This window comes from Miniopterus schreibersii (genome assembly GCF_964146895.1).
Source record: "Miniopterus schreibersii genome assembly, contig: HAP1_SCAFFOLD_34, whole genome shotgun sequence".
NCBI lineage: Eukaryota > Metazoa > Chordata > Mammalia > Chiroptera > Miniopteridae > Miniopterus > Miniopterus schreibersii.
In genome coordinates this window covers 1196874-1224414 of record NW_027669847.1, presented here as the reverse complement: position 1 = coordinate 1224414, position 27541 = coordinate 1196874, and the positions used below count along the sequence as shown (strand labels likewise).

Sequence of the window (27541 nt, the reverse complement as noted above, 5' to 3'; positions counted from 1 at the left end):
TACCTTTGAATTTACTTTATGTCAGCCAAGCTTTCAACTGAAAACCTCAGAACATCTATATAAGTGGCCCACTGTGACCATCCCAGTTGACCATGGAGGCCATAAAGAGGACTTTAAGAAACTGAGCTTGTCCTATCAGCAAAGAATCCCCCAAGTCAGTGAATGGCTCCTTATCCACGCCCCATACATCAGAATCACCTGAAGCTTTTGCTTTGTTTTGTTTTAATACAACCAATTCATCCCTCCTTAATACACAGTAAATCAGAATCTCCAGGGACTTAATAAAGTAAAATAAAAAGATAAAATAAAATAAAATAATAAAATAAAATATAAAATAAAATAATAAAATAAAATAACATAAAATAAAATAAAAGGTAAAAGTTCCCTGAACTAATTCAGATGATCAGCCAAGTTTGGGAACCATGCCCCGAGTGGACCCAAAGAACCTCAAGGCACTTTAGAACCTACCATTCTGGGGAGTTGGGTATTTGTCACTCTGTTACACACCTTCTGACTAGTTTGAGATCTGGACTCTTGGGAAGAAACTGCATTCTTTGCACGCAGAAGACTGATATCGTCGAAATCAGTACATTTTGGCAGAACTGCAAATCTCTCCTGAAGAGGCTCTCTCTGGACTTGATTTTGAGGAAGGGCAGAATCGCGGCAGAATTCTTTCAATTTTTCCAGAGACTTTAAAACAATCCTGGTCCTCAGACATTTCCTTGACTCTTAGTTAGTAAATCAGAAGAAAATATAACAATAGTATTTTGTCTCATTACGTCAATTCATAGCCGGCATTGGATTTTTAAAAAATTTATCTTTATTGTTCAAAGTATTACAAATGTCCCCCTTCCCCCCTCATTGATCCCCTTCACCCCGAACCCCCCCCCCAAGGCCTTCTCACTATTGTCCGTGGCATATAAGTTCTTTGATTAATCTCCCCACCCCTCCCCCAACCAGCATTGGATTTTTAAAGAGGGAGTTTTGTACTAAAGCAATGACTCTAGTTATAACATAATAAGAAAATAAAGTAACTTGGGTTCAAAATAAGCATAGCACACTTAAAATATACATCTACTTTCTTATTTTACTTGGTCCTAAAAGCCCATTAGAAACTATAGGGTTTTACTTTCTTTCTTCCTTTTTTTTTTTTTTTAAAGCTTTAAGCCCATATGTACAGAAAGAAAAGGAGAGGAGAGTATTGCAAGTGAAATACCTGAAGCTAGAAGAAAAAAATGAATGAGCAACAACCAACTTAGCATACCGGAAGCCTACATCCTAAATCAGCAGTGGAGAAAACCAAGAACCAGTCCTATACTCACAACACAAAATACTTAAAAGGCTCAGGAATTAGGACACCTGTAGCTCTGAAAATGGAATAAAGGGAGGTTATAAAATAACGAGGATTGGCTCAAAGTAATTTGATCCCTAGACCCCATGTCCTAACTCAAGGGCAGCTGTCCATCCGCCACATCAGCAGAGAATTGGAGACTTCTCTGGAAAAGGTAAAACAGGCACACTACTGTGCCTAAGCCAAAAGAATACAAACGGAAATAGTCTTGCTGTGTGCTGAGAAACGCAGCCTCTTCTAAGAGCCTCTTCTCAGAACAGGGCTGTCCCCTAAGGCAGAAGCTGGGGAGACTCTTGACTGGAAAATCTGACCAGCTCCATGCGAAAGACCTAGAGATGCTGACGCCAAGAGTGCACCAAGGAAACCACTCCAGGCACAGCTGCTCTCCTGCCTCCAAGCTTTGCTCATGCTAGTCTTTCTCTGTGGTATGGCCTAGCCCCCAATTTCCACATGTCAAACCTGCACTCATTCATCAAGAGCCATCTCAAAGCTACCTTTCCCATGAAACGCTCCACTAATTCCCCAGCTTAAAAACAATCTTTTCTTTCTCTGTGTTCCTGTAACAAGGTCATAGCTCTCTACAGCATTTATCAGTCTGCTAACTAGAAGTTATTCATAAGCAATCAATCCATAAAAGAAGTGACCACTTACCAGTTATCTGCTATGTGCCAGAAAACATTATTTCACCCTTTAGAGCAACATTATTTTTGTTGTTGTTAATCCTCACCTGAGGGTATTTCCCCCTCCATTGATTTTTAGAGAGTGGAAAGGGCGGGGAGGGAGAGGGGGGGAACACTGGTATGAGAGACACAGCCCCAACCAGGGCCAGGGAGGGAACCTGCAATCCAGGCACGAGCCCGTGACTGGAAATCGAACCTAAGACCCTTCGGTGTGAGGGCTGACACTGTAACCGCTGAGCACACTGGCCAGGGCCTTTTTGTTTTTAATCCTCACCTGAGGATGTTTTACTGATTAAAGAGGAAGGGAGAGAAACATGGATCAGTTGCCTCCCGTACGCACCCCCACAGCCCTCACTGGGGATCAAACCTGCAGCCCAGAGATGCTTCCTGAAGGGACTGACACTCCGACCGAGCCACAGCGGCCAGGGCTGGAGCAATGCTATTAAGTAGCTAGTATTATACATCAGGAAACTGGGACTGCGTTTATCGTCTCCTGCCTTCCCTAAAGCAAAAACACTGAGGTAAGTGGTATGTCTTCTTCATTTCTAAAAGTTTAAAAACCTCTTTTCAGATGGATACTTTATCTTATCTCCTGTTAATCTCATAGCTAGAAAAATGTCTCTTTGAATCTCTTCAATTGTATATATTCATCCTATTTACTATTACTCTCTCCCTTTGAAAATATATAACTGAATCACTCTTCAAAAGTTAAGTTTGTGCCCTGGCAGGTTTGGCTCAGTGGTTAGAGCATCAGCCGGCGGACTGAAGGGTCCTGGGTTCAGTTCTGGCCAAGGGCACGTACCTCAGTTGCAAGCTTGATCCCTGGCCCCAGTGCCTGCGGGAGGCAACCGATTGATATGTCTCTCTCTCCCCCTTCCGCTCTCTCTGAAAAGCAATGGAAGTAGTATCCTCAGGTGAGGGATAAAGAAAAAGTTTGTATATTATACAAGGGAGTCCTTCCTAAGGATACAAAAAACCTTCCCCAGGATGGGGGTGGAGGGCAAATCTTGCCAAAGACAGAATCTAAAGCTAACGTGTTAGACACCTGCGGTGATGGGGATGTAAGCAGAGCACAGGGGCTATAGCCAACGATATTGTAGTAACTACTGATGGTGTCCGGTGGGCACTAAACTTATCAGGGGGTCACTTCGTAAATTACATAAATGTCTAACTACTATGCTGTACACGTGAAACTAACATAAAATAGTAGTGACTGTCAACTGTAATTGGAAAAAACAACTTTAGGTGAAGTAGCCAGTGACTCTTCTGGCTGGTGGATGCTCTTTTTTTCTTCCCAGTATTTATTTTTATTAAGTAAACTGTATTTAAAGTTCCTGTTTCAACAACCGCCATGTCTATGGCCTTATTTCCATAAGCTTCAGAGTTCACTTGGCCAATCTGGAGCTCTGCGGACTAGGGACCGGGACTGGCGAGCGGCGGGCTGAGACCCGCGCGGGAGCGGCCGCGGCCCCGGCCCCGCCCCCGGAGGTTCTGCCGCGCTTCATTCCCGAGCTGCGGGCAGTTCAGTTCAGCTACGAGGGTAATGAAGAAAGGAGCGTTTTCCGTCTTCCCTTATCACATATTCTTGAGGCAAAAAACAGAAAAATCTGCTCAACCAGCTGTATACCCAACGCCTACAGAGGTCTAGGACCTCAGGAATGGTGGCTTTAGCCAAAACCTTTCTGCATATGGAAAAGGTAGCTCCATGATAAAAAAGGACAGGGGAGAGCTACATGTCCTGAGATGGAAATTCTCCAAAACGTTCTGTTAAGTGGAAAAAGATAGTTGCAAATTAGCATATACAGTATAAAACTTATAGAATATTAACTAATTTGTGGGTCTATGTGTATACACATACATGTGAATAAATAGAAAGACCTGAAAGAACATACAGTCTCCCCCCAAGTTAGCAGTAGGCCTCACTGAGAGGGAGGGATTGTGGGCCTATCACTGTCCACCTTCTACATTTCTGTATTGCTTTTTTTACAACAAACATGTTTTACTTTTATAATCAAGACAAAAATAATCTAGAGGAAACTACAGCCACGCTGCAGACCGGCAGCTCCGCCCTGCACCGCCGACCCCGACCCAGCAGCGCGGCCGGCGGGCCCCGTGCGCAGGCGCAGCGGAGGCCTGTCTGCGCCGGGAGCCCCGCCGCGCGCCGGGTAACGCAGCCGTTTCAGAGCCACGGCGGCGAGCGCGGAGCAGCAGGACTCACCGGGGCTCCCCGGCGCCGACTCACCGCGGCCGCCCCCGTCCCGGGCTCGCTTTGCTCGCTTTTCAACAGGCCCGTCACTCTCCGGGGGTCTCCTGGCGCTTGCGTCGGTGTTTGCGGCCTGTGTGGGGGAAGTCAGACATGACGTCACCGCCAGCCCACAACCGAAAGTCAGCCATGACGTCACCGCTAAGCCCCACCGGAAGTCAGACGTGACGTCACCGCCAACCCACAACCGAAAGTCAGCCATGACGTCACCGCTAAGCCACACCGGAAGTCAGACATTACGTCACTGCTAAGCCACAACAGGAAGTCAGATGTGACGTCACTGCCAGCCCACAACCGAAAGTCAGGCTTGGCGTCACCGCTAATCCACAACCACGAGGCTGCGAGGTAATTTACACGCACTTCTAACCGACAGCAGGGCCCTGCCGCCCTTCCTGCCCGCCGTCGGTTTGGAGCCTGCAGAGACCCTGAGGAAGGCTGTCAGCGCCCCAGGGCGGGGGGGGGGGGGGCTGGAGAGACCCTGAGGAAGGCTGTCAGCGCCCCAGGGCGGGGGGGGGGGCTGGAGAGACCCTGAGGAAGGCTGTCAGCGCCCCAGGGCGGGGGGGGGGGGCTGGAGAGACCCTGAGGAAGGCTGTCAGCGCCCCAGGGTGGGGGGGGGCCTGGAGAGACCCTGAGGAAGGCTGTCAGCGCCCCAGGGCGGGGGGGGGGCCTGGAGAGACCCTGAGGAAGGCTGTCAGCGCCCCAGGGCGGGGGGGGGGCCTGGAGAGACCCTGAGGAAGGCTGTCAGCGCCCCAGGGCGGGGGGGGGCCTGGAGAGACCCTGAGGAAGGCTGTCAGCGCCCCAGGGCGGGGGGGGGGGCCTGGAGAGACCCTGAGGAAGGCTGTCAGCGCCCCAGGGTGGGGGGGGGGCTGGAGAGACCCTGAGGAAGGCCGTCAGCGCCCCAGGGCGGGGGGGGGGGCCTGGAGAGACCCTGAGGAAGGCTGTCAGCGCCCCAGGGCGGGGGGGGGGGCTGGAGAGACCCTGAGGAAGGCTGTCAGCGCCCCAGGGTGGGGGGGGGGCCTGGAGAGACCCTGAGGAAGGCTGTCAGCGCCCCAGGGTGGGGGGCGCCTCGCACCCGCCCGCGGGGAGCCCCAGGGAGCGAGGCCGCCCCTTCGCGCAGCCAGCGCGCCCGTGGGACGTGGCACCTCAGCCACTGGGCTCCCTCGTCCAGAGAAGCACCCTGACGCGCAGGAGGTGCCCGTCTAGCGCCGGGCAGTCGGCTGGGCAGTAAAGACGGGCCCCTCGAGCGCTGGCTGTGACTGCACTTGACGGTCACCACCGACCACGCCACGAGACGGTGACCCGCGGTCGGCGGGAAGCCCGTCAAGCCCCAGGTCCCCCAGTACCCTCGGGACGGCGGGCGCGAGGCAGGGCCCGCAGAGCGCCGACCTGCGGACCGCCGTCGGCGCCCAGGACAAGGCCACGCACCCGCGGAGAAACGGAGGGGACGGGGCAAGGCTGCGACGGGCCACGCTGCCCCGTGAAAACGCGGAGGCGCCTGCGAGCCGCTCCGCGCCCCTCGCCCTCCTGCGAGCGGAACGCGGCCCGGGCGGGCGGGCGGGCTCCGCGGGCACCCCCGCCGCAGGGCCCGGGAGGCGGCGGGGACGCGGCCGCGGGTGCGCTCGCCGACGGCGGGGTCCCACAGGCCCGCGAGGACGACGTGGGGCTGCTCCTCCAGCCCCGCCCCGGGGCGCGGAAGGCGGCGGCGGGAAGGGGCCAGACCGACCCTCTCCCGCGGGCCTGCCCTGTCCCCACGGGCGTCAGGACGCCGGAGGGGCTGCCCCGGCCAGCCCTTAGCCCCGGGCCTGGGCTGTCACCCGGGGACGCGACAGTCTCCCAACTGCCTCAGCGCGGAGGGCGGCTGGCGGGTCCCTGCCTGCCCGCCCGCGCCGCGCCCCGCCCCCCCGCGCCGCGCCCCGCCCCCCCGCGCCCCGCCCCTCTTCCGGCGCCGCGCCCCGCCCCTCTTCCGGCGCCGCGCCCCGCCCCTCCTCGCCCGCGCCCCGCCCCTCTTCCGGCGCCGCGCCCCGCCCCTCCTCGCCCGCCCCTGGCTCCCGCCCCCCCCTCTCCGGAACAGAACCCACCACGTGCTGCGGCCGCTGAGGCGGGAAAGCCGTCGCTGGAGGCGCTGCGGAGGCGGGTGCTCCCCGCGCGGCCCCCGAGCGGGAGGCGGCGGCGCGCAGGCGCCCGCTGGGCCGGAAGAACCGGCTCGAGACCGCTGGCCCTGCAGGGGCCGGACGAGCGCCCGCCGCACCGCCAGGGACTGGCTCTCGGCGCGACATGAAGGCGCGGGCAGGACGGGACGCGCGAGCCGAGAGCCAGCGCGGCCCAGCTCCGGGCGCCTGCGGGAGCGAGCACGTCGCGGGCGGGCGAGCGCGGGGCGGGCGAGCGCGGGGCGGGCGAGGGCGGGGCGGGGCGTCGCGCAGCAAATGGGGCCGAGGGGCGGGCCGCGCCAGCTTCGCGCCAGGCTTGATCTGCGCGGCGGCCGGCGATCTCCGAGCGGGGGGTGCGGCCCGCATGGCTCGGACCCTGAACTGCATCGTCGCCGTGTCCCAGAACATGGGCATCGGCAAGGCCGGGGACCTGCCCTGGCCCCCGCTCAGGTACCTGCCGCGCCGGGCTGCGGTGCGAGCCGCCCTCTGCCGGGGCCCCTGCCGGGCGGCGCCGGCCCGGCTGGCCGCGGGGGGCGGGGGGTGGACTTGGGACCCAGCCGCCCGGAGCCGAGCCGGTCTGCCGTCCGCGCCGGAGGCCGGGAGGCGGGAGGGCGGCCTTTCCCCGGCCTGCCCCGGGGCGCCCGCCCCGCAGAGCCCCCCCGCGCCCGCGCCCGCGCCCGGCCGGGACTGGAGCCCGCGGGAGGGGCGCCGAGTGACGCCGCGCTCTCGTCCTGCAGGCAGGAGTTCGCCTACTTCCAGAGGATGACCGCCGCCGCGGCAGCAGGTGACGGGACCGGCGGCGGGCTCCCGAGGGCCTCCCAGCGCAGACTCGACCCAAGCGTGGTTCCCCACGGTCGTCCGGGAGCTTCTGTCTCCACACTGATCTGTGTGCCGTTCCCAGTCCTCATTCCTCGTTTTAAACGGGCTTTGAGATTTTACGCGGGTCGCGTGCAGTTGAGGCCCTGGGCCGGAGTGGCCGCTGGGTGGCGCTTGGCGCGGGGCGAGACGAGGCCTCGGGCGGGGGCGGCGGGCGGCGAGTCCGCGCCCGGCTCCTGGCCCTCGGTTTGAGGTGGGGACGTTCAGAGCGACGCCGAGAGCTGGGGGATGCGATCGCAGCGGTTTCGAGGTGCTTGTGGGACATTGGGGCACAGGTAGCTCGGACACTGGAAGAAGTGGACAGCCAAGGAAAAGGCTCTGCGGTCGGGGGACCCACCTGACACCTGAGGCGCAGCGCGGCCGGTTTGCTCGGGCGGAGCGCGGCCCTGCGCCGGAAGCTGCGGGCTGGGACCAGCAGGGGGCGCGCAGGAGGCGGCCGGCGGAGTCGATGTTTGGTCTCTCCCTAAAGCCAATGAAAAAACATTTAAAAAATAAAACCTTCGATGTATATCTGGTCGCAGGAGGAGGAATAGCAGAGTAAACAGGGAAATAGGAAGGAGCAGGTGCAGCATAACTTTAACGGAACAGACACAAGTTCTCGGCCTTGGCACTTAGATCATTGGTAGAGACAAGATGGCAAGAGCTTGAAGCTGAAGGGCTGAAGTGAACCACCCTCTAGAGCCCTAAGCCCCTGGCCCTTGCTGCTGTGGCCCAGTGAGCTGGACTCCAGGTCAGGACACGGGCCCTGGGTTTCCGGCTGGATTCTGGATCCCTGGTAGGGGGCGGGCAGGAGGCAGCCTGTCCAGGTCCTCTCTCTCTTCCTCTCCCTCTCTAAAAATCAATAAAAATATCTTTAAAATAGAACAAAGAATCCTAAGTAGTCTGGTAATAGGAAACAAAATATGGAAAAATGCCTAGTCTTGCTAGTTTGTAAACATTACTGCTTTTTTTGTTTCTATTATCTTTTAAATTTATTTTTATTGTTGAAAGTATTACAGATGTCCCCCTTTCCCCCTATTGATCCCCTCCACCCCGGATCTGCCCTACCCGCAGGCCTTCCCCAGACCAATGTCTGTGTCCATGGGTTATGCATGTAAGCATGTAAGTTCTTTGATTAGTCTCTCCCTGCCCACTCCCCCATCCCCACCTTCCCACTGAGATCCCTCAGTCTGTTCCATGCTTCTATGTCTCTGGGTCTGTTTTGTTCATCTGTTTATTTTGTTCATTAGAGTCCACATATGAGTGAGATGATGTGATATTTGTCTTTCTCTGCCTGGCTTATTTTCACTTAGCGTAATATTCTCCAGGTCCCTCCATGCTGTCCCAAAGAATAAAAGATGCTTCTTTTTCACAGCTGCGTAGTATTCCATGGTGTAAATGTCCCACAGCTTTTTTATCCATTCATCTGATGGGCATATGGGCTGTTTTCAGATCTTAGCTATTGTAAACTGCGCTGCTATGAACATAAAAGTGCATAAGTTCTTTCTGATTGCTGTTTCCGGTTTCTTAGGATATATTCCTAGAAGTGGGATCGCTGGGTCACATGGTAATTCCATATTTAACTTTTTGAGGAAACTCCATACTGTTTTCCACAGTGGCTGCACCAGTCTGCATTCCCACCAGCAGTGTACTAGGGTCCCCTTTCTCCACACCCTCGCCAGCACCTGTTGTTTGTTGACTTGTTGATGGAGCCATTCTGACAGGTGTGAAGTGATGCCTCATTGTGGTTTTAATCTGCATCTTTCTGATGATTAGTGACGTTGAGCATTTTTTCATGTCTCTTGGCCATCTGTGTGTCCTCTTTGGAGAAATGTCTATTTAGGTCCTTTGCCCATTTTTTAATTGGATAGTTTGTCTTCCTTTTGTTAAGTTGTGTGAGTTCCTTATATATTTTTGATATTAACCCTTTATCAGGTGTGTCATTGGCAAATATGTTCTCCCATACAGTGGGCTCCCTTTTCGTTTTATTGATGGTTTCTTTTGCTGTGCAGGAGCCTTTTAGTTTGGTGCCGTCCCATTTGTTTATTTTCTCCTTTGTTTCTCTTGCCCTAGGAGATATATCGGCAAACATGTTGCTATGAGGGATTCTCAGATTTTGCTGCCTATGTTTTCTTCTAGGATTTTTATGGTTGCACATCTTACATTTAAGTCTTTTATCCATTTTGAGTTTTTGTGTATAGTGTAAGTGGGTGATCTAGTTTCATTTTTTTGCATGTACCTGTCCAATTTTCCCAGTGCCATTTATTGAAGAGACTGTCTTTACTCCATTGTATGTTCTTGCCTCCTTTGTCAAATATTAATTGAGCGTAATGGCTTGGGTCGATTTCTGGGTTCTCTGTTCTGTCCCACTAATCTACATGTCTGTTCTTGTGCCACTACCAGGCTGTTTTGATTACAGTGACTTTGTAGTATATCTGGTATTGTGATCCCACCAACTTTGTTCTTCTTTCTCAAGATTGCCGTGGCTACTCCAGGTCTTTTTTGGTTCCATATAAATTTTCAAAGAGTTTGTTCTAGATCTGTGAAATATGCCGTTGGTATTTTAATTGAGATTGCATTTAATCTATAGATTGCTCTGTGCAGTATGGACATTTTAATGATGTTAACTCTACTGATCCATGAACACAGCATATTCTTCCACTTGTTTATATCTTCCTCTCTTTTTGCAACATCCTGTAGTTTTCCGAGTACAGGTCCTTTACCTCCTTGGTTAAATTTATTCTTAAGTATCTTAATTTTTTTGTTGCAATGGTAAATAGTATTGTTTTTTTAGTTTCCCCTTCTGACAGTTCATTATTGGTGTATAAAAATGGCATCGATTTCTGGATGTTAATCCTGCTACCTTGCTGAATTCATTTATTAAATCTAATAGTTTTTTGGTGGAGTCTTTAGGATTGTCTCTGCACATGTTAGTTTGATTATAAAGTCACTCTAATTCAGTGATTATAAATGTGTACGTTCCTTTGATCTGGATATCTGACTCACAAACTTTTTTCTCCTAAATAATTAAACCAGAAATGGAAGCTATGTGTATAAAAGTTTTAAGGAAAGAGGCACAACTTGAAAGTATTTTCAGCTAATTGAGTGGAATATTAAGCAGTTATTTTTTAAGTATGGCTCTTAATTTAAACCTACAAAGTACACAAATGTGAGTACTGTTATTATCAAACAGTTAAACAACACTTTTTAGATGTCAAACATTGTCTAAGGCTTCAGTCCCCACAATCCTAAAGCAGGAGCTATATGTTATCCCCATTTCATAGGTATGGATAGTAAGGCCAGAAGATTAGCAGGACCTGTGTAGTAGGTAACAGCATACGTTCCCCTGGAGCATTTGAACTCTGAATCTTTGCTTTTCACAACTATGTTATACATGACTGATTAAAACTATATTGAATATAAGTTGGATAAAGTCAAAGGGAAAAATAATTACTATATTTAGATAATGAGTGATAAATGGTAAATTTTGGTAAAGCTGTTAAAAATTTTAATTTTTTTAAAGCAGATCCACTAGAGGTCAATGTGATTATATATGCATAAATATAAATGTATGAAAATATATATGTATATTCCCAAAATATATCTATTCTTTCTATGTGATTTTATAGGTAAGCAGAATTTGGTGATTATGGGTAGGAAGACCTGGTTCTCCATTCCCGAGAAGAATCGACCTTTAAAGGACAGGATTAATTTAGTTCTCAGTAGAGAACTCAAGTAAGTACACCTTCACCACATGAAAACCATGTGCCACTTCTTATGTTGGGGTCAGTATATGACAAAGTAAAATACTATAAATGTAGCTATTGATGAAGATGCTTAATATCACTAGGTGATTATAGGAAATGAATAAGCAGTTATAACTTATTCTGCTGCTCAAGTGAGTGGTTTCAATTCTCCTCAAATGATGAGTCTTAAAAAGTTACATTAAATCTCACTATGGTAACAGAATTGCATGTTTCCCTGAATTCAATTCAATTTAGTAGGGTCAAATATCAGTTATATAATATAAATTAATAACTTGTCAGTTGTACATAAAATCAAAATACATATGTTTTGGGACTTGCCAAAATGAAGTTGCTATCATTTCCCTAGACTCAGTCCTAAATGCAGCAGGATAAATTTTAAAATGGGCAAAAAACTGTCATATTCTTGTACTCTAGTTTTCCTCAAAACCCAAATAGTATTTTGTACTTCTGTTCTTTATCCTGTGTCTGCAAATAAATTTCGAAGTATTGAAATGGTCCTAGGGATCCTAGAAGAAGGGAGTATGTGCAGTTGGCCTCTGCTAGGAATTTTCCTGTCCTTGAGGCCAATATAGTTAGTTCCTGATGCCTGGAAATGAACTTGAAAGAGGTGTGGGCAGCTGGGGTGGTAGTTAACAGCATTAAAACTACCCGTGAAGTGACATTCTGATTTCCATATTTTTTGGCGTTTACATTGGTCCTAACCCAATAAAATAATTTTCTGAACTTCAAGGGTCTGTTTGGGGGTAGTTGGCCTGAATTAGACCTTAAGGAAAAGTTTGGGATTGGCACGCTGATTGTTTCTTAAACTACTAATATAATCATAAAAATATCTTACAAGGAAGTGGATTACACAGTTGTGAGGGCTGGCAAGTCCAGAATTTGTAGGGTAGGCCATCAGGAAGGGGAGGCTACCACTCTTCAAGGGCTGAAGCTGATGTCTACAGCTGAAATTTCTTCAGGGACGTCTCAGATCTGTTTTTAAGGCCTTTCAACGGATTGAATCTGGCCCACCCTGATTATAGTCATCCAATTATCAACTTGAATCACATCTATAAAATACCTTCACAGCAACACCTGGATTAGTGTCTGACTAACTAAGGACTATTTCCTAGCCAAGTGAACACACCAAAGACCATCACACCACAGGAAGGAAAAAACATTGCACAACTGTAGGCTAAGGGGGTTTGGGGTTCTATAGATTTTCTCCCAGATCCCTCCTAGAATGGCATAGGTAAAAACCTGGAAGAAAGTGTACCAGAATATGTACATTGCTTGTCTTTGAGTGATGGGGAATATGTTGATGTGGATCTTGCCACCTGCCTCAAGTCTTCATTCTGTTCTCTTTCTCCTGGTTGCTAGGATATTCTGATTATCTCTATACTTGGTAAATCCAAATTGACAGACTGTATTGTCATTTCTAGAGACTCCTTAATATATTCTTGAATACTACTCAAGTTTATTTATGGCTAGCTTGAGCTAAAACAAACATAAAGAAATCTCAGTGGGAGAGATGTTCAGTTGAGACAGCAAATCTCCTCAAATGATGAGTCTGATTTCTTTTTTATGACCCATCTGGGGTATGTGTAATTGGGTTTGGCTGTTTATTATATGTTTATATATAACATTTATTGGTGTATTTCACTTTTTATTTATAGGCAGAGAGAAAATTTAAAGTCTTTATTATCAAGCATGCTAAGGAAATAGGGATATCAGGAAAAAAATTTAAAGTTTATTTTTTATCCTGCCTTCTGCTTCCCTGGTCAATTGCTGGTCAGTTCTATACATGTCCTGAGCACCTGCTATGTAGCAGGCACTGCTGGGTCCAGATAAAAGGGGAGAGATTTACACATGTGAATCACTATTGCTCCTGTAAGTTTTCAGAGACAATCTTTCACCACCACCCTCTCCCCTGTGTGAGAAGAAATTGAATCCTCAAGATAATCCCCAGATTTGCTGGCCCGTACTAGCTATTCAGGGTAACTATTTACTTAATAAGTTATAGGGGAAAAATGCTTTTCCATGGCTTTCTAGACTATCAAGTGTGGCTTTAAAAGGAATGCTCTACAGCTACATTTGGAAAACAGATTGGCACTTTCTCAAAAGGGTAAACAGAGTTATATGAACCAGCAATTCTCCTTGGTATATACCGAAGATAAATGAAAACATATGACCACACAAAAACTTGTACACAGATGTTCACAGCAGCATCATTCATAACATCTAGAAATTGGAAACATCCCAAATGTCCATCAACTGAGGAACAATAAACAAAATGTGCTATATCCATACAATGGAATATTTATTCCTCCACAAAAAGGATTACGTGCCAAGATATGCTACAGCACAGATGAACTTTGAAAACAGTGTGCCAACTGAAACGGCCAGACACAGCAGACCACACGATGCCCTTTCTATCAAATGTCCAGAATAGGCAAATCCCTGGAGAGAGGGGGTGGAAGCGGGGATACCTGATAATAAGCACCGGGCTTCCTTTCAGGGTGATGGAAATGTTCTGAAAGTAGACGGTGGTGATGGTTATACAGCTCAATGAACATACTGAAAAGTTAACTGAATTGTACGCCTTGCAAAGGTAAATTGTATAGTATGTGATTTCTCTCAATAAAGCATTTTTTAAAGGTCTTTGGGACCAGAAATTAAATTAAGAAGCTTTACTGCAATGTTGTAGCTTTGACAGCATCTTTAAAAAATCTAAAATTGCCTCCATGAAATAAGATGTTATAACTGATGTTCAATCCAAAAATTATCATTTCATGATGTAATATTTTTGTGGTCTTACCATCAGATTCTCTTTATTGAAAGAATTACAGATGTCCCTCATTTTTCCCCCATTGATCCACTCCACCCTGTACCCCTCCCCGCAGGCCTTCACCCCACTATTGTCTGTCTCCATGGGTTATGCACATAAGCATCTAAGATCTTAGGTTAATCTCTCCCCACCCGCCACCCCCTGCTTTCCCTCTGAGATTCATCAGTCTGTTCTGTACTTCTATGTCTCTGGATCTATTTTGTTCATTGGTTTAGTTCATTAGATTACACATATGAGTGAGATTATGTGGTACTTGTCTTTCTCTGTCTGACTTATTTCACTTAGCATAATACTCTCCAGGTTCCTCCATGCTGTCTCATAGGGTAAGAGAGCCTTCATTTTTACAGCTGCGTAGTATTCCATGGTGTAAATGTCCGAGGAGATGCTTGATATGATTTTCACCTTGAACTTGTAGAGACTCCCCTACTGTGATTGTATTGCTGTTGATCTCTCCTTTAAAGTCCTCTAGAAGTTTTTTGTATTGTGTTTTCCCCCCCCAGCCTGTCGGAGTCTTTTGTTCTGAGGTGGGTTTCTTGTAGACAGCATATATTTAGGTCATGTTTTCTTATCCATTCAGCTACTCTATGTCTTTAGGTTGGCGCATTTAATCCATTTATATATAAAGTTATTATTGATAGGTACTTATCTATTGCCATTCTATTTGTTTATGCCTATGTTTCTCCTCTCTAGTTCAACTTCTAATTACAGCAGTCCCTTTAACATTTCTTGCAATGCTGGTTTGGTAGTGATAAACTCCTTTAGCGTGTTTTTTTTTTTTGTCTGGGAAGCTCTTTATTTCACCATTTATTTTGAATGATAGCCTTGCTAGATAGAGTAGTCTTGGTTTCAGATCCTTGCTTTGCATTACCTTGAATACTTCATGTCATTCCCTCTGGCCTGTAGAGTTTCTGAGGAGAAATCAGCTGACAGCCTAATGGGAGCCCCTTTGTAGGTAACAGCTTGCTTTTTCTCTTGCTGCCTTTAAGATTCTCTCTTTGTCTTGAATTTTTGGCATTTTAATTATGATGTGTCTGGGTGTGGGCCTCTTTGGATTCTTCTTGCTTGAGACTCTCCGTTCCTCCTGAACTTGTGTCACTTTTTCCTTGACCAGGTTAGGGAAGTTTTCTGCCATTATTTCTTCAAACGGGTTCTCTAACCCTTGCTTACTTTCAACCTCTTCTGGCACTCCTATGATGTGAATATTGTTACGTTTCATGTCCTCCTGTTTTTTATTCTATTTTTTTTTTTGGTTCTTGATTGAGTGATTTTTTTCTACCCTTTTTTTCCCCCCTAAATATATCTTATTGATTTCAGAGACAGGAAGGAAGAGAGGGAGAGAGAAACATCAGTAATGAGAGAGTCATTGATCAGCTGCCTCCTGCATGCCCTCTGCTGGGGATTGGGCCTGCAACCTGGGCATGTGCCCTGACTGGGAATCAAACCGCAATCCCCTGGATCCTAGGTCAGTGCTCAACTGCTGAGTCATGCCTGGTCGGGTGTTACCCTGTCTTCTAATTCGCTAATCTTATCCTCAGTTTCCCTTAATCTGCTATTTATTCCTTCCAATATATTTTTTATTTCTACTATGTCATTCTTAATTTTCTTTATAGTTTCCATATTTTTTCTCGTGCTGTTGAGGAGCCTTACAATCAGTATTCTGAACTCTATATCTGATAGATTGCTTGTGTCCATTTCATTTAGCTCTTCTTCTGGAGAATCCTTTCATTTGGGGCTTTATTTATCTTCCCATTTTGGCTGCCTGTTTGGATTTGTTTCTATGTATTAGGTAGATCTGCTAGGACTCCCAGTCTTTTAGATGGTCTCTGGTGCGGGCCAATGTCCGATGCTGTTTGTGACTGGCCGCAGCTTGTGGTTCTCTCTGCTGGGTCTGGGGGTGTGTTTGGACAGGATCAAGACGCACACCAACATCTGCTTTTCCAAGCCCTGGGTCCGGAAGCAAATCAGGCAAAGACTCAAAGCACCCAAAGGCTGTTATTCAGCCTCTTAATGAGCTTCAGGCTGTAGAATCTCCACAGGGTGGGGCCAGAGGTTTTCCAGCTGGTTGGGGCAATTGCTTTCCCCCCATGCAAAAGCTGCTTTGAAGGTAAGTGTCTGTCTGAGAAAGATGTCCTCTGCAGTATGTGGGAATGACTAGGCACAGGAGTCCTGAGGGATGCCCTCTGATCTCTATCTCCAGGGCCCACAGCCCTAGCTTCTCCTCACACAGCTGCAGTCCACTCTGCCCTCCCTCTGTTGTAGCCCAAGGTGAGTGACTGCACATGAAACTTTGTGTGTTGGCTCTTTAAGAGGGTGCCTGCAGTTCCAGGCGTTCTCTCCCTGGCAGATAGAAACCTGGATGCTTTTCACAGCTAGATGTTATGGGGGCACCTGTCTCAGGTCTGATGCTCTGGGCTGGGGAGCCCAGCCTGGTATTTAGGCCCCAGAGTCCTCAGTGGGAACCCCCCACAGCTGAGATCTCCCTCTGGACCTTCAGCTGCTGCCTCTGGGAGCCCAGCCAGCCCTCTGGTGCCTCTGCACTTCCTACCCGTCTCTGTGGGGTCTCCCCTTTTCCTCCTTGGCTGTGGGGTGCTGTCCAGCTCGTCCTCAGTTGCAATTCGATATTCAGGGTGGTTTTTCTATAGTTCAGTTGTCATTCCAGCTTGGTCCAGGAGAGAGTCCGTGTGGCTTCCCCTCGGTCCGCCCCCATCTGGGACTTTCCGTGGCACTTTACTTGTTAATGACAGAAACCCTGACATGCTCCGTGTTTAGTGCTCACCCTTCTCTGTATTATTCGGAATGTGAACCTCCTTTCCCCGCGCGCCACATAGTAACAGTTTGAATATCACTGGAAACTATTCATTCAAGCATTTTACTTTTTCCAACATTTTGTCATGAAACTTTGAAATGTAAAAAACTTTGCGGCAAACACTTGTGTACCCACCACATAGATCTTGCCATTTGAACATTTTGCTCTGCTTGTTTTATCACCCATCCATCAATCCGTTAGTCTTGTTCTTTTTATGCATTTCGAAGTAAATTGCAGACATTAGTATGTTTTCCCCTAAATATTTTACCATATACGTCATTAACTACAGTTCAGTATTTCTTTACACTTTTTCCTTTTGAGATAATTATGTACTGTGAAGCATACAAGTCTTAAGTGTACATTCCCTAAGTTACAACAACTATATGCACCTGTAGAACCCATATCAAAGATACAGAACGCTACCATAACCCCCAGAAAGTTTCCTCATTCCCCTTCCCAGTAATCTTTACTTCATCCCTCCAGAGACAACTATTCTTCTGAGGTTTTTCTGCAATAAATATCTTGAGAGAAGTATTTTTTGTGTTTTTATTCCTTGTGGACCATACATACACAAATGTGGGTTAAATTATTGGTCATAGGCAATACTGCTGTTAACTGTTTTTTGTTGAAAGGATTCACATTTATGATGACTTTAGTTTTTAAATTATTGCTTCCTGTACAGATTATCTGCCTAGTGTCGATGGCTTTTGTAGAAATTGTAATTCTTTCCCTTAACCTCAGGGAACCTCCAAAAGGAGCACATTTTCTTGCCAAAAGTCTGGATGATGCCTTAAAACTTCTTGAGGAACCAGAATTAACAAATAAAGTGGACATGGTTTGGATAATAGGAGGCAGCTCTGTTTACAAGGTAAGTAAAGTTACCTGTGAACAGAGTGTTCCCTCTGCTTCCTTTCGACTCCCCTGTGTCTGTACTATCAGGTCACAAGCGAAGGAAGCACATTTCCCTGCTGTCAGTTAGACATATTGTCAATATGAATTCTTCGTTTTTGATGCTATCATGCAAACTAAATAAAAATGTAAAAGTAAGTTTTTAAGTCTTTATCAGTTTATTTCCAATTCAAAATAGTTGATGTTTCCAGTTTTAAAACATTGTAAATCCTTCCCTTTGAAACATACTGGGGCTGCACTGTTTTCTACTCCCTGGATACCCTGAGACGCTGAGTTACCCCTTTTCTCCAAGGAAAACTACGTCTCTTCCTAAGACAGTGATGGGCTCCCAGCTGATGTACACTGACCAGATGTATATGAATTTGTTAAAAACAGAAAACTCTACCTCAACAATTTTCATACAGTGTGAGGGCAAGGGAAAAGTATTAAATTATTTTATTTCATAAGGGAAAACAGTAGGTAAAAGAGAAAATATTCCTTGTTCTTGACACCAAATGACTTCCAGCTTTCAAAAATTTTGAGGAAAACAAAAGGAATTTTCGTACTCTAATTTTAAAGTACTCATGAAAGATTAATATTTATGGGAAGGGAAAAAGCAGCCCCTACCTTTGGGGGCTTGTGGGAGCATGTGTACTGGAGTTACCTGAGAAGAGGCGTACCAGGATCTGAGCTGGGATTACAAAAACTGTTATGTTCCTTTTTCTATAACCTTTTAAACAATATAAATACTTCAAATTAAATTCATCTATATAATTTGATAGATCTACATATAGTAGGTAAGGAAGTGTAATCTCTAAGTTATAATTCTGCATTATCACCTACCTCATATCTCAACATTTGTAGAACATTCAGGCTTCTCTTCTCGTGGGCCAACGTGGGCCTACTCAGTTGCTTTTGTAAATAAAGTTTCACTGGAACATGTATTCACTGGAATATGGCCGTCGGCTTAGTATTGTCTGTGGCTGCTTTTGCCTAAATGGTAAGAGAAACCTTGTGGCCCTAAAGCCTAAAAGATTTACTCTCTGACCCTTTACAGAAAAGGTTTGCCAAAAAGCATTGCCTTTGCTACAGACTTTCACATGCTGTGGGGTTGGTCCTATTCAATTTTCCTAAATTTTGATACAGCAAGAATTGGTAGAATATTTATTTGTTTGGGGCAAGAGAATAAACAATGTAATACTATAAACTGTAATATTGAAAATAAAAAGTAAAATTTGTTCTGTGCCCTTATTTGGAATTTTAAAGATAACAAACACTTGAAATTATATATATATATATATATATATATGTAAGTATATATTGTTTTTTCTTTTTTGGGACTCATGATTTTTAATATATATACACGTATATTTTTAAATATCTTTATTGATTTCAGAGAGAGGAAAAGAGAGAGAGACAGAAACATCAATGATGAGAGAGTTATTGATCAGCTGCCTCCTGCACGCCCCTACTGGGGATCGAGCCCGCAACCCGGGCATGTGCCCTGACCAGGAATCGAACCCCGATCGCCTGGATCCTAGGTTGACACTCAACCGCTGAGCCACGCCCGGCTGTTGATTTTTAATCAACAGTACTATAGGTGATAGTTAGAAAAGTCATTAATAGTATGAGACCAAATATAATCACTAGCAACAAGAGCAGAATAAATTACTAGTGTTATAACTATCTCCTGGGAAATGAAAGCATTATTAAACTTTGTGTAAATGTACCAAGTATACCCTTGAGGTTTTCATTATAATTTATACTATCTTATCCATTTATGTATATGTAAATTTTTCTATAGCCCATAATTAGATAGTTTGAGGTTCTTAATTCTTAAGCAACCACCAAGAAAAAAGACAAAACTGAACACTTAAATGAAAAAAGAGTTCATGTAGGGAAACTAGAGGTGAGAATATATTTTAACTCTCATAATTATATATAATGATTAGTCCATTCTCAACATAAATAAGGCGTACTTTTCAGGGCTCCAAAGTAAAGAATGGGATATTTAAATAGGATTCTTTCATATCTAGTACAAACTTGCTATATAATTTAAACTTTTGTTTTATTTCAAAGGAAGCCATGAACAAGCCAGGCCATCTTAGACTGTTTGTGACAAGGATCATGCAGGAATTTGAAAGTGACACATTTTTTCCAGAAATTGATTTAGAGAAATATAAGCTTCTCTCAGAGTAAGTAAAATGTTACTAATTATTCCGAAGCACTTCTGGATTTCTAGTTTAAGAATTATAGGAAAGAGTATGTCTCTCAGATTAAATTTGGGGTAGTAATGTGTTTTATAGACACGTACTATAGAAATTATTGGAATTCTGCTTTAACAGACTTGGGAATGTTCAAGTTCCCAAAACAGGTGCAGTCAGTGTTCACCAGATCATGTGTTTGCCACAGAGAGGGAGGGCTGCAGACAGGAGATAAACATTAGCAGTTGCCTTGTGGAGACCTGAAGTACTGTGATGTAAATACTGTTGGTCTGAGAAGTCGTCTCTGAAGAGTGATGTTTGCACTGTTATCGGGGAAATTGGGGTATGCTCTTCCCCACTGGGCACTGGGGGCGGGGTCCTTACAATATCTCAAGAAAAAGAATTTTCCGCGACTCACACAGGAGGATCAGTGATTTTTATTTGGGTGGAATTACATACCTGGGTTTCCAGTCATAGAAGAAGTGTAGCTGGGGTTTCAGTTACACTTCTGAAGCAAAGCCAGTGTCCAGAGTTCCACTCCATGTTGCAGCCGGGTGCAGTTCAGCATCAGGCTACTTGCAGTGCATTAGTCCACTGTGTGTGGGGCCCACATGGTCATGGGCCACGTGGGCGAGTGCAGGGGAGCAGGAGCAAAGGCCTGGTAAGCCAGGAGTCAACCAAGAGAGTGGACTCCTTTGTTTAGGGAATTTAATATCCCAAATTTCAAGCCCTTGAGTAACTGACAGGCAAGTACCTTCCCGAGGGCACCCCAACTTTACTGGGCATGCGTCTGTTCTCCCTGTCCCTTCCCTCAGCGATTTTTAGGGAATAGACCAGTGGCTCCCTGGGGAGTATAAAGTTTTAGCTTCCTAGTGAAGCTGCCCAAATGACATGCCTATAATATTTCTCCTTTCCTTTGTTTCTTTCCTGTGATTAATAGCTAGATTAATTACAACAGTACCGTTATTAGAATCTAAATGACAAGCCAGCCATGCAAAGAACAGCGAAGAGCATTCCAGGAACCAGAAATGGCCAGTGCAGAGACCCGGTGATGGGAACAAGCTGGGCCTGTTTCCTGAGCCTTGAAAGCCGCTGAGGGCATTGTGAGCAATGGGAAGACCCAAAGGGGTGAGGCCAAATGCAGGTTTAGGGGGCTTTGAATTGAGCGATGCTTTAGCTGTTTGTGGAGAATGGACCGGAGGGGACAGGAGTGAAGCTGGGAAACCAGTTAGTTGCTGTAGTTCAGGTGAAAGACGAAGGGACTTAGCAGTGGTGGAGATGGAAAGGAGAGATTACCCTTGCTTTACGGTGTTGTGATTTTAGCATGAAACTGCCTGATTTTGAAAACTTACAGCATTTTAGTTTAAAAACACTTTTCAGCTTTAAGATTAATTATATCAACAGTTTTTACTAGCTTTTAACAGATTCTTTCAAATATTCTCAGTTGAATTGAGTCAATTGTTCTTTGAGGGTTTGTTTTGTCAAGACCTCCCAAAAGAACATTCAGAAGCCAAGTCTGAATAAATGGGTGGCTAAGCTTTAGATTGATAGTTTATAGAGTAATAGGTAGTAGTCTTGAATCAAATGAAATGTGTGACTGATTTTCTTGGCCTCTTAACTAGCTCTGAACAGCTGAAGTTCAGGCTCTTGCTTATAGTTTGCAAAGGTGACTACATAGAAGAGTCTCACTTACTGATTTCATATATGTTTACATAAAAATACGTGTGTTTTCCTTTGCTGCACCTCATGTATTTTCTTACACTGCTCAGGTTGCCAATTGTCACATGATGTGAAAACTGATCTCTGTTGTCCCTCATTTCTTCTCTTTCTCTTTGCTCCTGGCAAAGAGTAGGTTATTCTGTGAGTTGGCTTCACATGAATACCTTTCCACATCGGTTCTCAGTCAGGCCTCTCCAGAGCTCTGACCCTTCAGGATCCTTGATAGCTTAAACACCATTCTGGCTCTCTGACTCTTAGAAATGAAGAATTTAAGATCTTTAGTGAGAAATGATTCATAAATCACAACATTCACCCACTGGAAGTATATAATGCAATGGTTTTAGTATATTCGCAGAGTTGTGCAATGATCACCACAATCTAAGTTTAGAACATTTTCATCACCTTCCAAAAAACATGTACTCAGCCCTGGCCGGTTTGGCTCACTGGCTAGAGTACCGGCCTGCGGACTGAAAGGCCCCGGGTTTGATTCCTGCCGAGGGCACGCACCTTGGTGTCAGGCCTCATCCCTGGCCCTGGTTGGGGCGTGTGCAGGAGGCAGCCCGTCAGTGTGCCTCTCCTATCGGTGTTTCTCTCTCTGTCTCTCCCCCCCTCTTCCTTCCTCTCTCTCAAAGCGGAAAGATACCCTCAGGTGAGGATTCAAAACAAAACAAACAAAATGTGCACCCTCGGCAGCCATTCTCCACCCCGCCCCCCGAGCCCTGGGAACCAGCTGCCTGTTTTCCGTCTCTGTAGAGATGCCTCTGGAATTGGCTGCTTTCTTTTAGCGTACCTTTTTGAAGTTCATCCATGTTGTACTACAGGGGTGGGCAAAAGCAGATTTATAGTTGTGAATCACAAAACAGTTTATCCTTGTATTACTATTTATTAATTATCGCATTATTTCCATATGGACAACTGTAAACCTACTGTTGCCCCTCCCTGTATGTATCAGTACTTGCTTCACAAATTTTCTCCCATTATTTGAATTATCTTTTCACTTTTTAAAAAAATTTACATTTATTTCTTTTTTCACTTTCTAAATGGTATCATTTGTTGCACAAAGGTTTTACTTTTGATGTCCAGTTTTTCCTTTGGTCACTTGTCCTTTTGGTCTTAGACCTAAGAAACCATTGCCACCCAGCCAGTGTGGCTCAGTGGTTGAGTGTCGACCCAGAAGCCAAGAGGTCCTGGTTCGATTCCTGGTCGGGCCACATGCCCAGATTTCTGACTCGATCCCCAGTAGAGGGTTTGCAGGAGGCAGCTGATCGATGCTGCGTTCTCACATCGATGTTTCTCTCTCCCTCTCCCTCTCCCTTCTCTCTCTAAAAATCAATAAACAATTCTTTTAAAAAAGTCTTTTTAATTGATACATTTTAAAATTATATGTATATTTCTTTTACAGATACCCAGGCGTTCTTTCTGATGTCCAGGAGGAGAAAGGCATTAAGTACAAATTTGAAGTCTATGAAAAATACAAGTAATGTGAAGGTGTTTTCTGGTTCATTTCAAGCTGTTCCCTCTCCCCTCCAAACGATTATGTATTTAACATTAGAAAAAGAGACTTCTGTTGACTAGATCTGGATAATTATTTCTAGCAATGTATTTTTATTAATTAGTTTTAATCTTAACTAGATTTGGTTAAATTAATCTTAACGGTGCTACATCATATACCCTTTGTGAAACATCTGTTGCTATAACTGTCTGAATGTCCATCAAGGGCCCAGGATTACGTCCCAAGCACCAGCCTAGGGTAACATATACCAAGAAACCACGATGAGAGAGTCCCCTGATAGCATGAGTTGAAACCCAGGCCTATAAAGAAAGGAGCTAGCTAAATTTGTCCAAATGTCAGAAATGGGTTATAAACCAGATGAGTTAGAACTTAGGTATTAAAAGAGAAGCAGATCGAAATAGGGACCAGAATTTCTCTCTGCACATCACACTTCTGAAAAAGTTCTGTTTACTCAGTTCCTGCAGCACATTCCACAGACATAGTAAGAGGCAGGTAGGAGATTCCTTTCATTATGATTAAAAGAGAAGGTCAGAGACCTTTAAAAACTCGTTGGGATGTTCTAGTGATAGAACAAGAATAGGTTGCTCTTCACACAAAAAAGTAACCTCACAACAAGCAGGCGGCTAGAATGAAAAACTCGAAGAGAATGGGTATTGTGAGAAACCAAAACTAGTAGGTTAGAAAATAAACTTCACATAATTAAAAATTAAAACATGTTTTACCCATCATGTTAGCAAATATTTGGATTTTTAGGTATCCAAAGAAATAGCATTTTCTGCCTGTACATTGGTACAAACTTTTTAGGGTAAGAGTTAGCAATAGCAATCAAAATTCAAAATAACCTGGGTTTGGATCCAGAACTTCCACTTCCAGAAATTAATCCTGAACAAAGAGACGGACGCAAGAGCATTTGTTGCACCATTTTAAAAATTTAGACTAGTATCCAAAATTTTCAGTGTGGGGAAAATTACGCTGTAAACTGCTGACAGTATCACAGTTGAGTGTGTTATTTTGTGCATTAGGTATGTCTATTGTACTTTGACTTTTTTGAACTATCATGTGCTTATTTTCATGAAAAATTAATTAAGGTAATAAATTGAGCCCTTTACATTTAGCAGTACAATTAGGATACAGAACATCAGGAGTAAAGAGAAATTTCCTAAAAATCTTTCATAGAGAAAAAAAAAAAGCAGATCACACAGAAAAACAGAAATAACACTGCATAAGATTTACAAACCACAAGAAAACAATGGAGCAAGGAGCACAAGCAGGAAATTGTTAGTGTCCAGAGTTTTTAGAACTCACATATTAATAAGAAAAAGAAGCCGCTTAGAGAAGAGGAGAGACAAGGCTGTGAATATGTGCACAGACATATATCCCCACTAGTGACTGGGGAAATGCAAATTAAAACTGCAGACAGGAACCATTCCACATGTACCAGACGTGGCCTTCTCACCAGTACTTGACACTCAGCCTTTTAAAATGTTGACCAGATTTATGAAGGATGGAGATGAATATACCCTTTGACCCAGCAATTCCACACACGGGTAAATGCCAAGAGCAAACCTGCATACATATCAAGAGACTTGTAGAAATATGTCACATCCTTGTTTGTAATAGTAAAAAACTAAAAACAACCCAAAAGGCCAATGACAGGAAAATGCATACATTACTGTCTTAGATTGGATTTCCCCCAAAAGCAGATCCCAAGACTAGAATTTAAGTGAAAGCACCAGGTGGTATGTGGAAAAGTGCAACTAGGAAGGTAAGCCAGTTCAAGATCAGTGAGCAGGCTCTCCCTGGGTACCACGCTCAATACTGGTGAGATATCTGGGAAACGGAGGGAAGGAAGCGGGAGTATTTATCCCCTGCTCATTGTTTGAGGGCTGTTCCCAGGGCCATCAATTCCCTGCCCTCTGTGTGGGCTGAACACACTTCAGCTGCTAGATAGGGCCCCGGTGTTTGCATTAAGAAGTTGCTGACAGGCACAGGACCAGTGAAAGCTAAACACCTAAACCAATTCCATATACTTGTAATTATGTGTGAGATCTTCATACTTATGTAGTAAAAAGTATAAAGCAACATACAGTTTGTTAAATATTTTACAATTTAAAGAAATACAGAAGCAGAAAGACCAATTAGAAGTCCAGGTGACAGATGATGGTAACTTGGACCAGAGGCTTGAGTACAGTGAAAAAATTGTGATTCAGGATATATTTCGAAGTTGGAGGTAATGGGATTTTCTGATGGAGTTTAATTTTGGTTTTGGACCCACCAAATTTGAGATGCTTGGAAGGAAAGGAAGGAGAGGAGTAAAAGGAAAACAAAACTAGACTCATGCCTTAAATTCTGAGAAGATATTTCCGGCTGGTAAATCTATACTCAGCCGAATAATCAAAGACAATTGAAGCTAGGGAGAGATAGATCAGGAGACGCTCTAGTTTTCACTTAGACTTTTGGAACCATTTGATTTTATGTAACCATTTTCATGTATTTCTTTAATAAATACAATTATTGCTTAATAAGTTGTACTAGTTCATAAGTGCTGGCCTCCTGTTGGTCTTTGAACACTTCACATAAAATGTCAAAGACTCTTATGGCAATTTATCTCCACAGTCAGCTTAAAAATGTATAAAGGAAAACAAAATTAGCCAAGGGTCACAAAATTCCAAAAGCCAGTTGTTGGGAATATTAGCCTTTCTGTCGTGGTGCCTGGTTTGTTCATCTTTCAAGACGGGGAGTCAAAGTCTCACTTTTCCCAGATTGATTTATGAAACAGCACTATAAGGTGATGGTAATTCAAGGCAAAAAATAATAAACCATGACCACATATTCTAAATACTCAGGTTAGCACATTTTATGTTTTCATGAGACTGAAATTCTGTAACATCCATGTCCTAACAGGCTCTCAGGTCTTCCCCAGTCCCCATGTGAGGCCTTTGAAACAAGCACCCAGATGGTCCTGAGGCCTCCTCAAGGTTCTTGTTACAGGTAGGGTGCTTGGAAGGGAGAAAACTGACTGAAATTTTATTTCCTGTATCTAGAATATCGACATGAAGCAAAACAAAAACAAGCTAATTATAAGAACACGTGTGAGATTGGAGAAAGTAAAATGGTAAAGATTAGGTCTACATGTTGCTATCTGTTAGGAACTAATGACAATCCCTTCATCAGGAAAGCAAAGCTTGTCCCAAATCCTCCTAGTATCGGAGTCTAATTCTAATTAATGCACATCAGAATTTAGGATCACTGGCTTAAAACTGTTCTTGACCTATCATCTGGGGCTGGTATATTCCCCAACAAAATCGGACGTCTGGACAAGGAAGAGGGTGGATATGAGAATACAACCAGTGATTGCCCCATCCACATGGCCAGACTGCCCGCTGTCAGGCAGAAACTACCTTATTTCCTTGTCTCCCCTCAAGATGTGTAGCATCTCAAGTGTTTTTCAGTTGTGAAACATATTCTTGTTTGGCTTTTCCATCTAGACCAGGAAGCCTGTCCTTCCCTCAAATGCCATTAGTACATAAACTTCTCCACATTCTGTCCTCAGAACTCACTCCAGGAAGATCTTTGTTTCAAGTTGTACATGGGAAGTGGGGCTGAACCTGTGGACCCCCCGTTGGTGAGTGTTCCTTGCTGGTCCTCTCACTACCCAGACTTCTCCTAGGAACACCCCCACGCAGCCTGACACCCAGACATCTTTATCACTTACCACCTCTACAGCATTGAGTGGCATTTGGGTTGAAATTAAGAATATTGTCAACTCAGTACAAACTAGAGGGTCAGAAAGCAGGCTTATTTGGATGGAACGGTTCTGAGTTTCCATTTTAAGAACTTTAGCTATTACTTGGGTATATAAATGTGATTATATTGGTCAGGGTTTTCCATAGAAATAGGACACAGGCACATCCTATTTGTGTATGTGTATATAGAAAGAGCTTTATTTTAAGGAATTGACTCATGGACTTACGAGGAATGGCAAGTTTGAAATCTGTAGGGCAGAACCAGCATGCTGGAATTTCAGCTAGGAGTTGATGTTGCAATATTGAGACAGAATTTCTTCTCCAGAAAACCAGTTTTCCCTCTTAAAGCCTTAAACTGATTAGATTAGGCCCACCCAGGTAGTTGAGTGTGATCTCCTTTCCTTAAGGTCAACCAATTGTAGGTGTTAACTATACCTACAAAATACCTTCATAAAAACACTGAGATCCATGTTTGTTTAAATCACCAAGTACTATAGCCTGGCCAAATTAACAGAAAACTAATCAAAGTAATCGAAAATGTGATTGAGCTATAGGCCTCCCTGGAGTTATTTCCTTTTCATGTCAGAAAGCTTTTTGAAAAAAAGGCAACACTCTCATAAGCACTAATGTCACAATTGTGGGTTTATCAGGATGTTTTTCTTAAAGAGTTTGTGGTTTGGTCTAAATAGAATGTCAACCACATTGGAGGTTTTTGATTTATGATTGGGTCTCAATTGTCCCCTCCTCTGTAGTTCAGTAATTGTTCAAGCTTAGA

At 44.9% G+C, this 27541-nt stretch overlaps 2 protein-coding genes across 5 annotated transcripts in view; one reads left to right on the top strand and one right to left on the bottom strand.

Moving 5' to 3' along the window:
- The window catches only part of LOC308552031 (DNA mismatch repair protein Msh3-like), a 60278-nt gene extending 53609 nt beyond the window's left edge, over positions 1-6669 (bottom strand). The window contains exons 1-3 of the mRNA XM_081162999.1: positions 6373-6669; positions 4250-4367; positions 508-728 (exon numbers count right to left, since the gene is read on the bottom strand). Of these exons, the coding sequence (XP_081019125.1) occupies positions 508-728; positions 4250-4367; positions 6373-6570 (537 nt within the window). The 5' untranslated portion in view covers positions 6571-6669. The remainder of the gene's footprint in view (positions 1-507; positions 729-4249; positions 4368-6372) is intronic.
- A 37-nt stretch (positions 6670-6706) lies between these two features.
- Positions 6707-25545, top strand: LOC308552030 (dihydrofolate reductase). 4 transcript variants are annotated; one of them, XM_081162996.1, is made up of 6 exons: positions 6707-6891; positions 7179-7225; positions 10926-11031; positions 17438-17564; positions 19664-19779; positions 22910-25545. In XM_081162996.1, the coding sequence occupies exons 1-6, from the start codon at positions 6806-6808 to the stop codon at positions 22986-22988; spliced, it is 561 nt and encodes a 186-aa protein (XP_081019122.1). In that variant the 5' UTR covers positions 6707-6805; the 3' UTR covers positions 22989-25545. The 4 variants fall into 4 exon arrangements, with proteins under 4 accessions (XP_081019122.1, XP_081019124.1, XP_081019121.1 ...); XM_081162995.1 differs by having other exon boundaries at positions 6725-6891; positions 7179-7279; XM_081162997.1 differs by having other exon boundaries at positions 6760-6891; positions 7179-8047.
- Positions 25546-27541: the final 1996 nt, after the last annotated feature.

Bases quoted from the DNA above. Each gene is read 5' to 3' on its own strand.
- LOC308552030 (XM_081162995.1), top strand. From the start codon at position 6,806: ATGGCTCGGACCCTGAACTGCATCGTCGCCGTGTCCCAGAACATGGGC. The intron at 6,892-7,178 runs GTACCTGCCGCG...CTCGTCCTGCAG, and splicing joins CTGCCCTGGCCCCCGCTCAG to GCAGGAGTTCGCCTACTTCC. The intron at 7,280-10,925 runs GCGTGGTTCCCC...GTGATTTTATAG, and splicing joins CCAGCGCAGACTCGACCCAA to GTAAGCAGAATTTGGTGATT.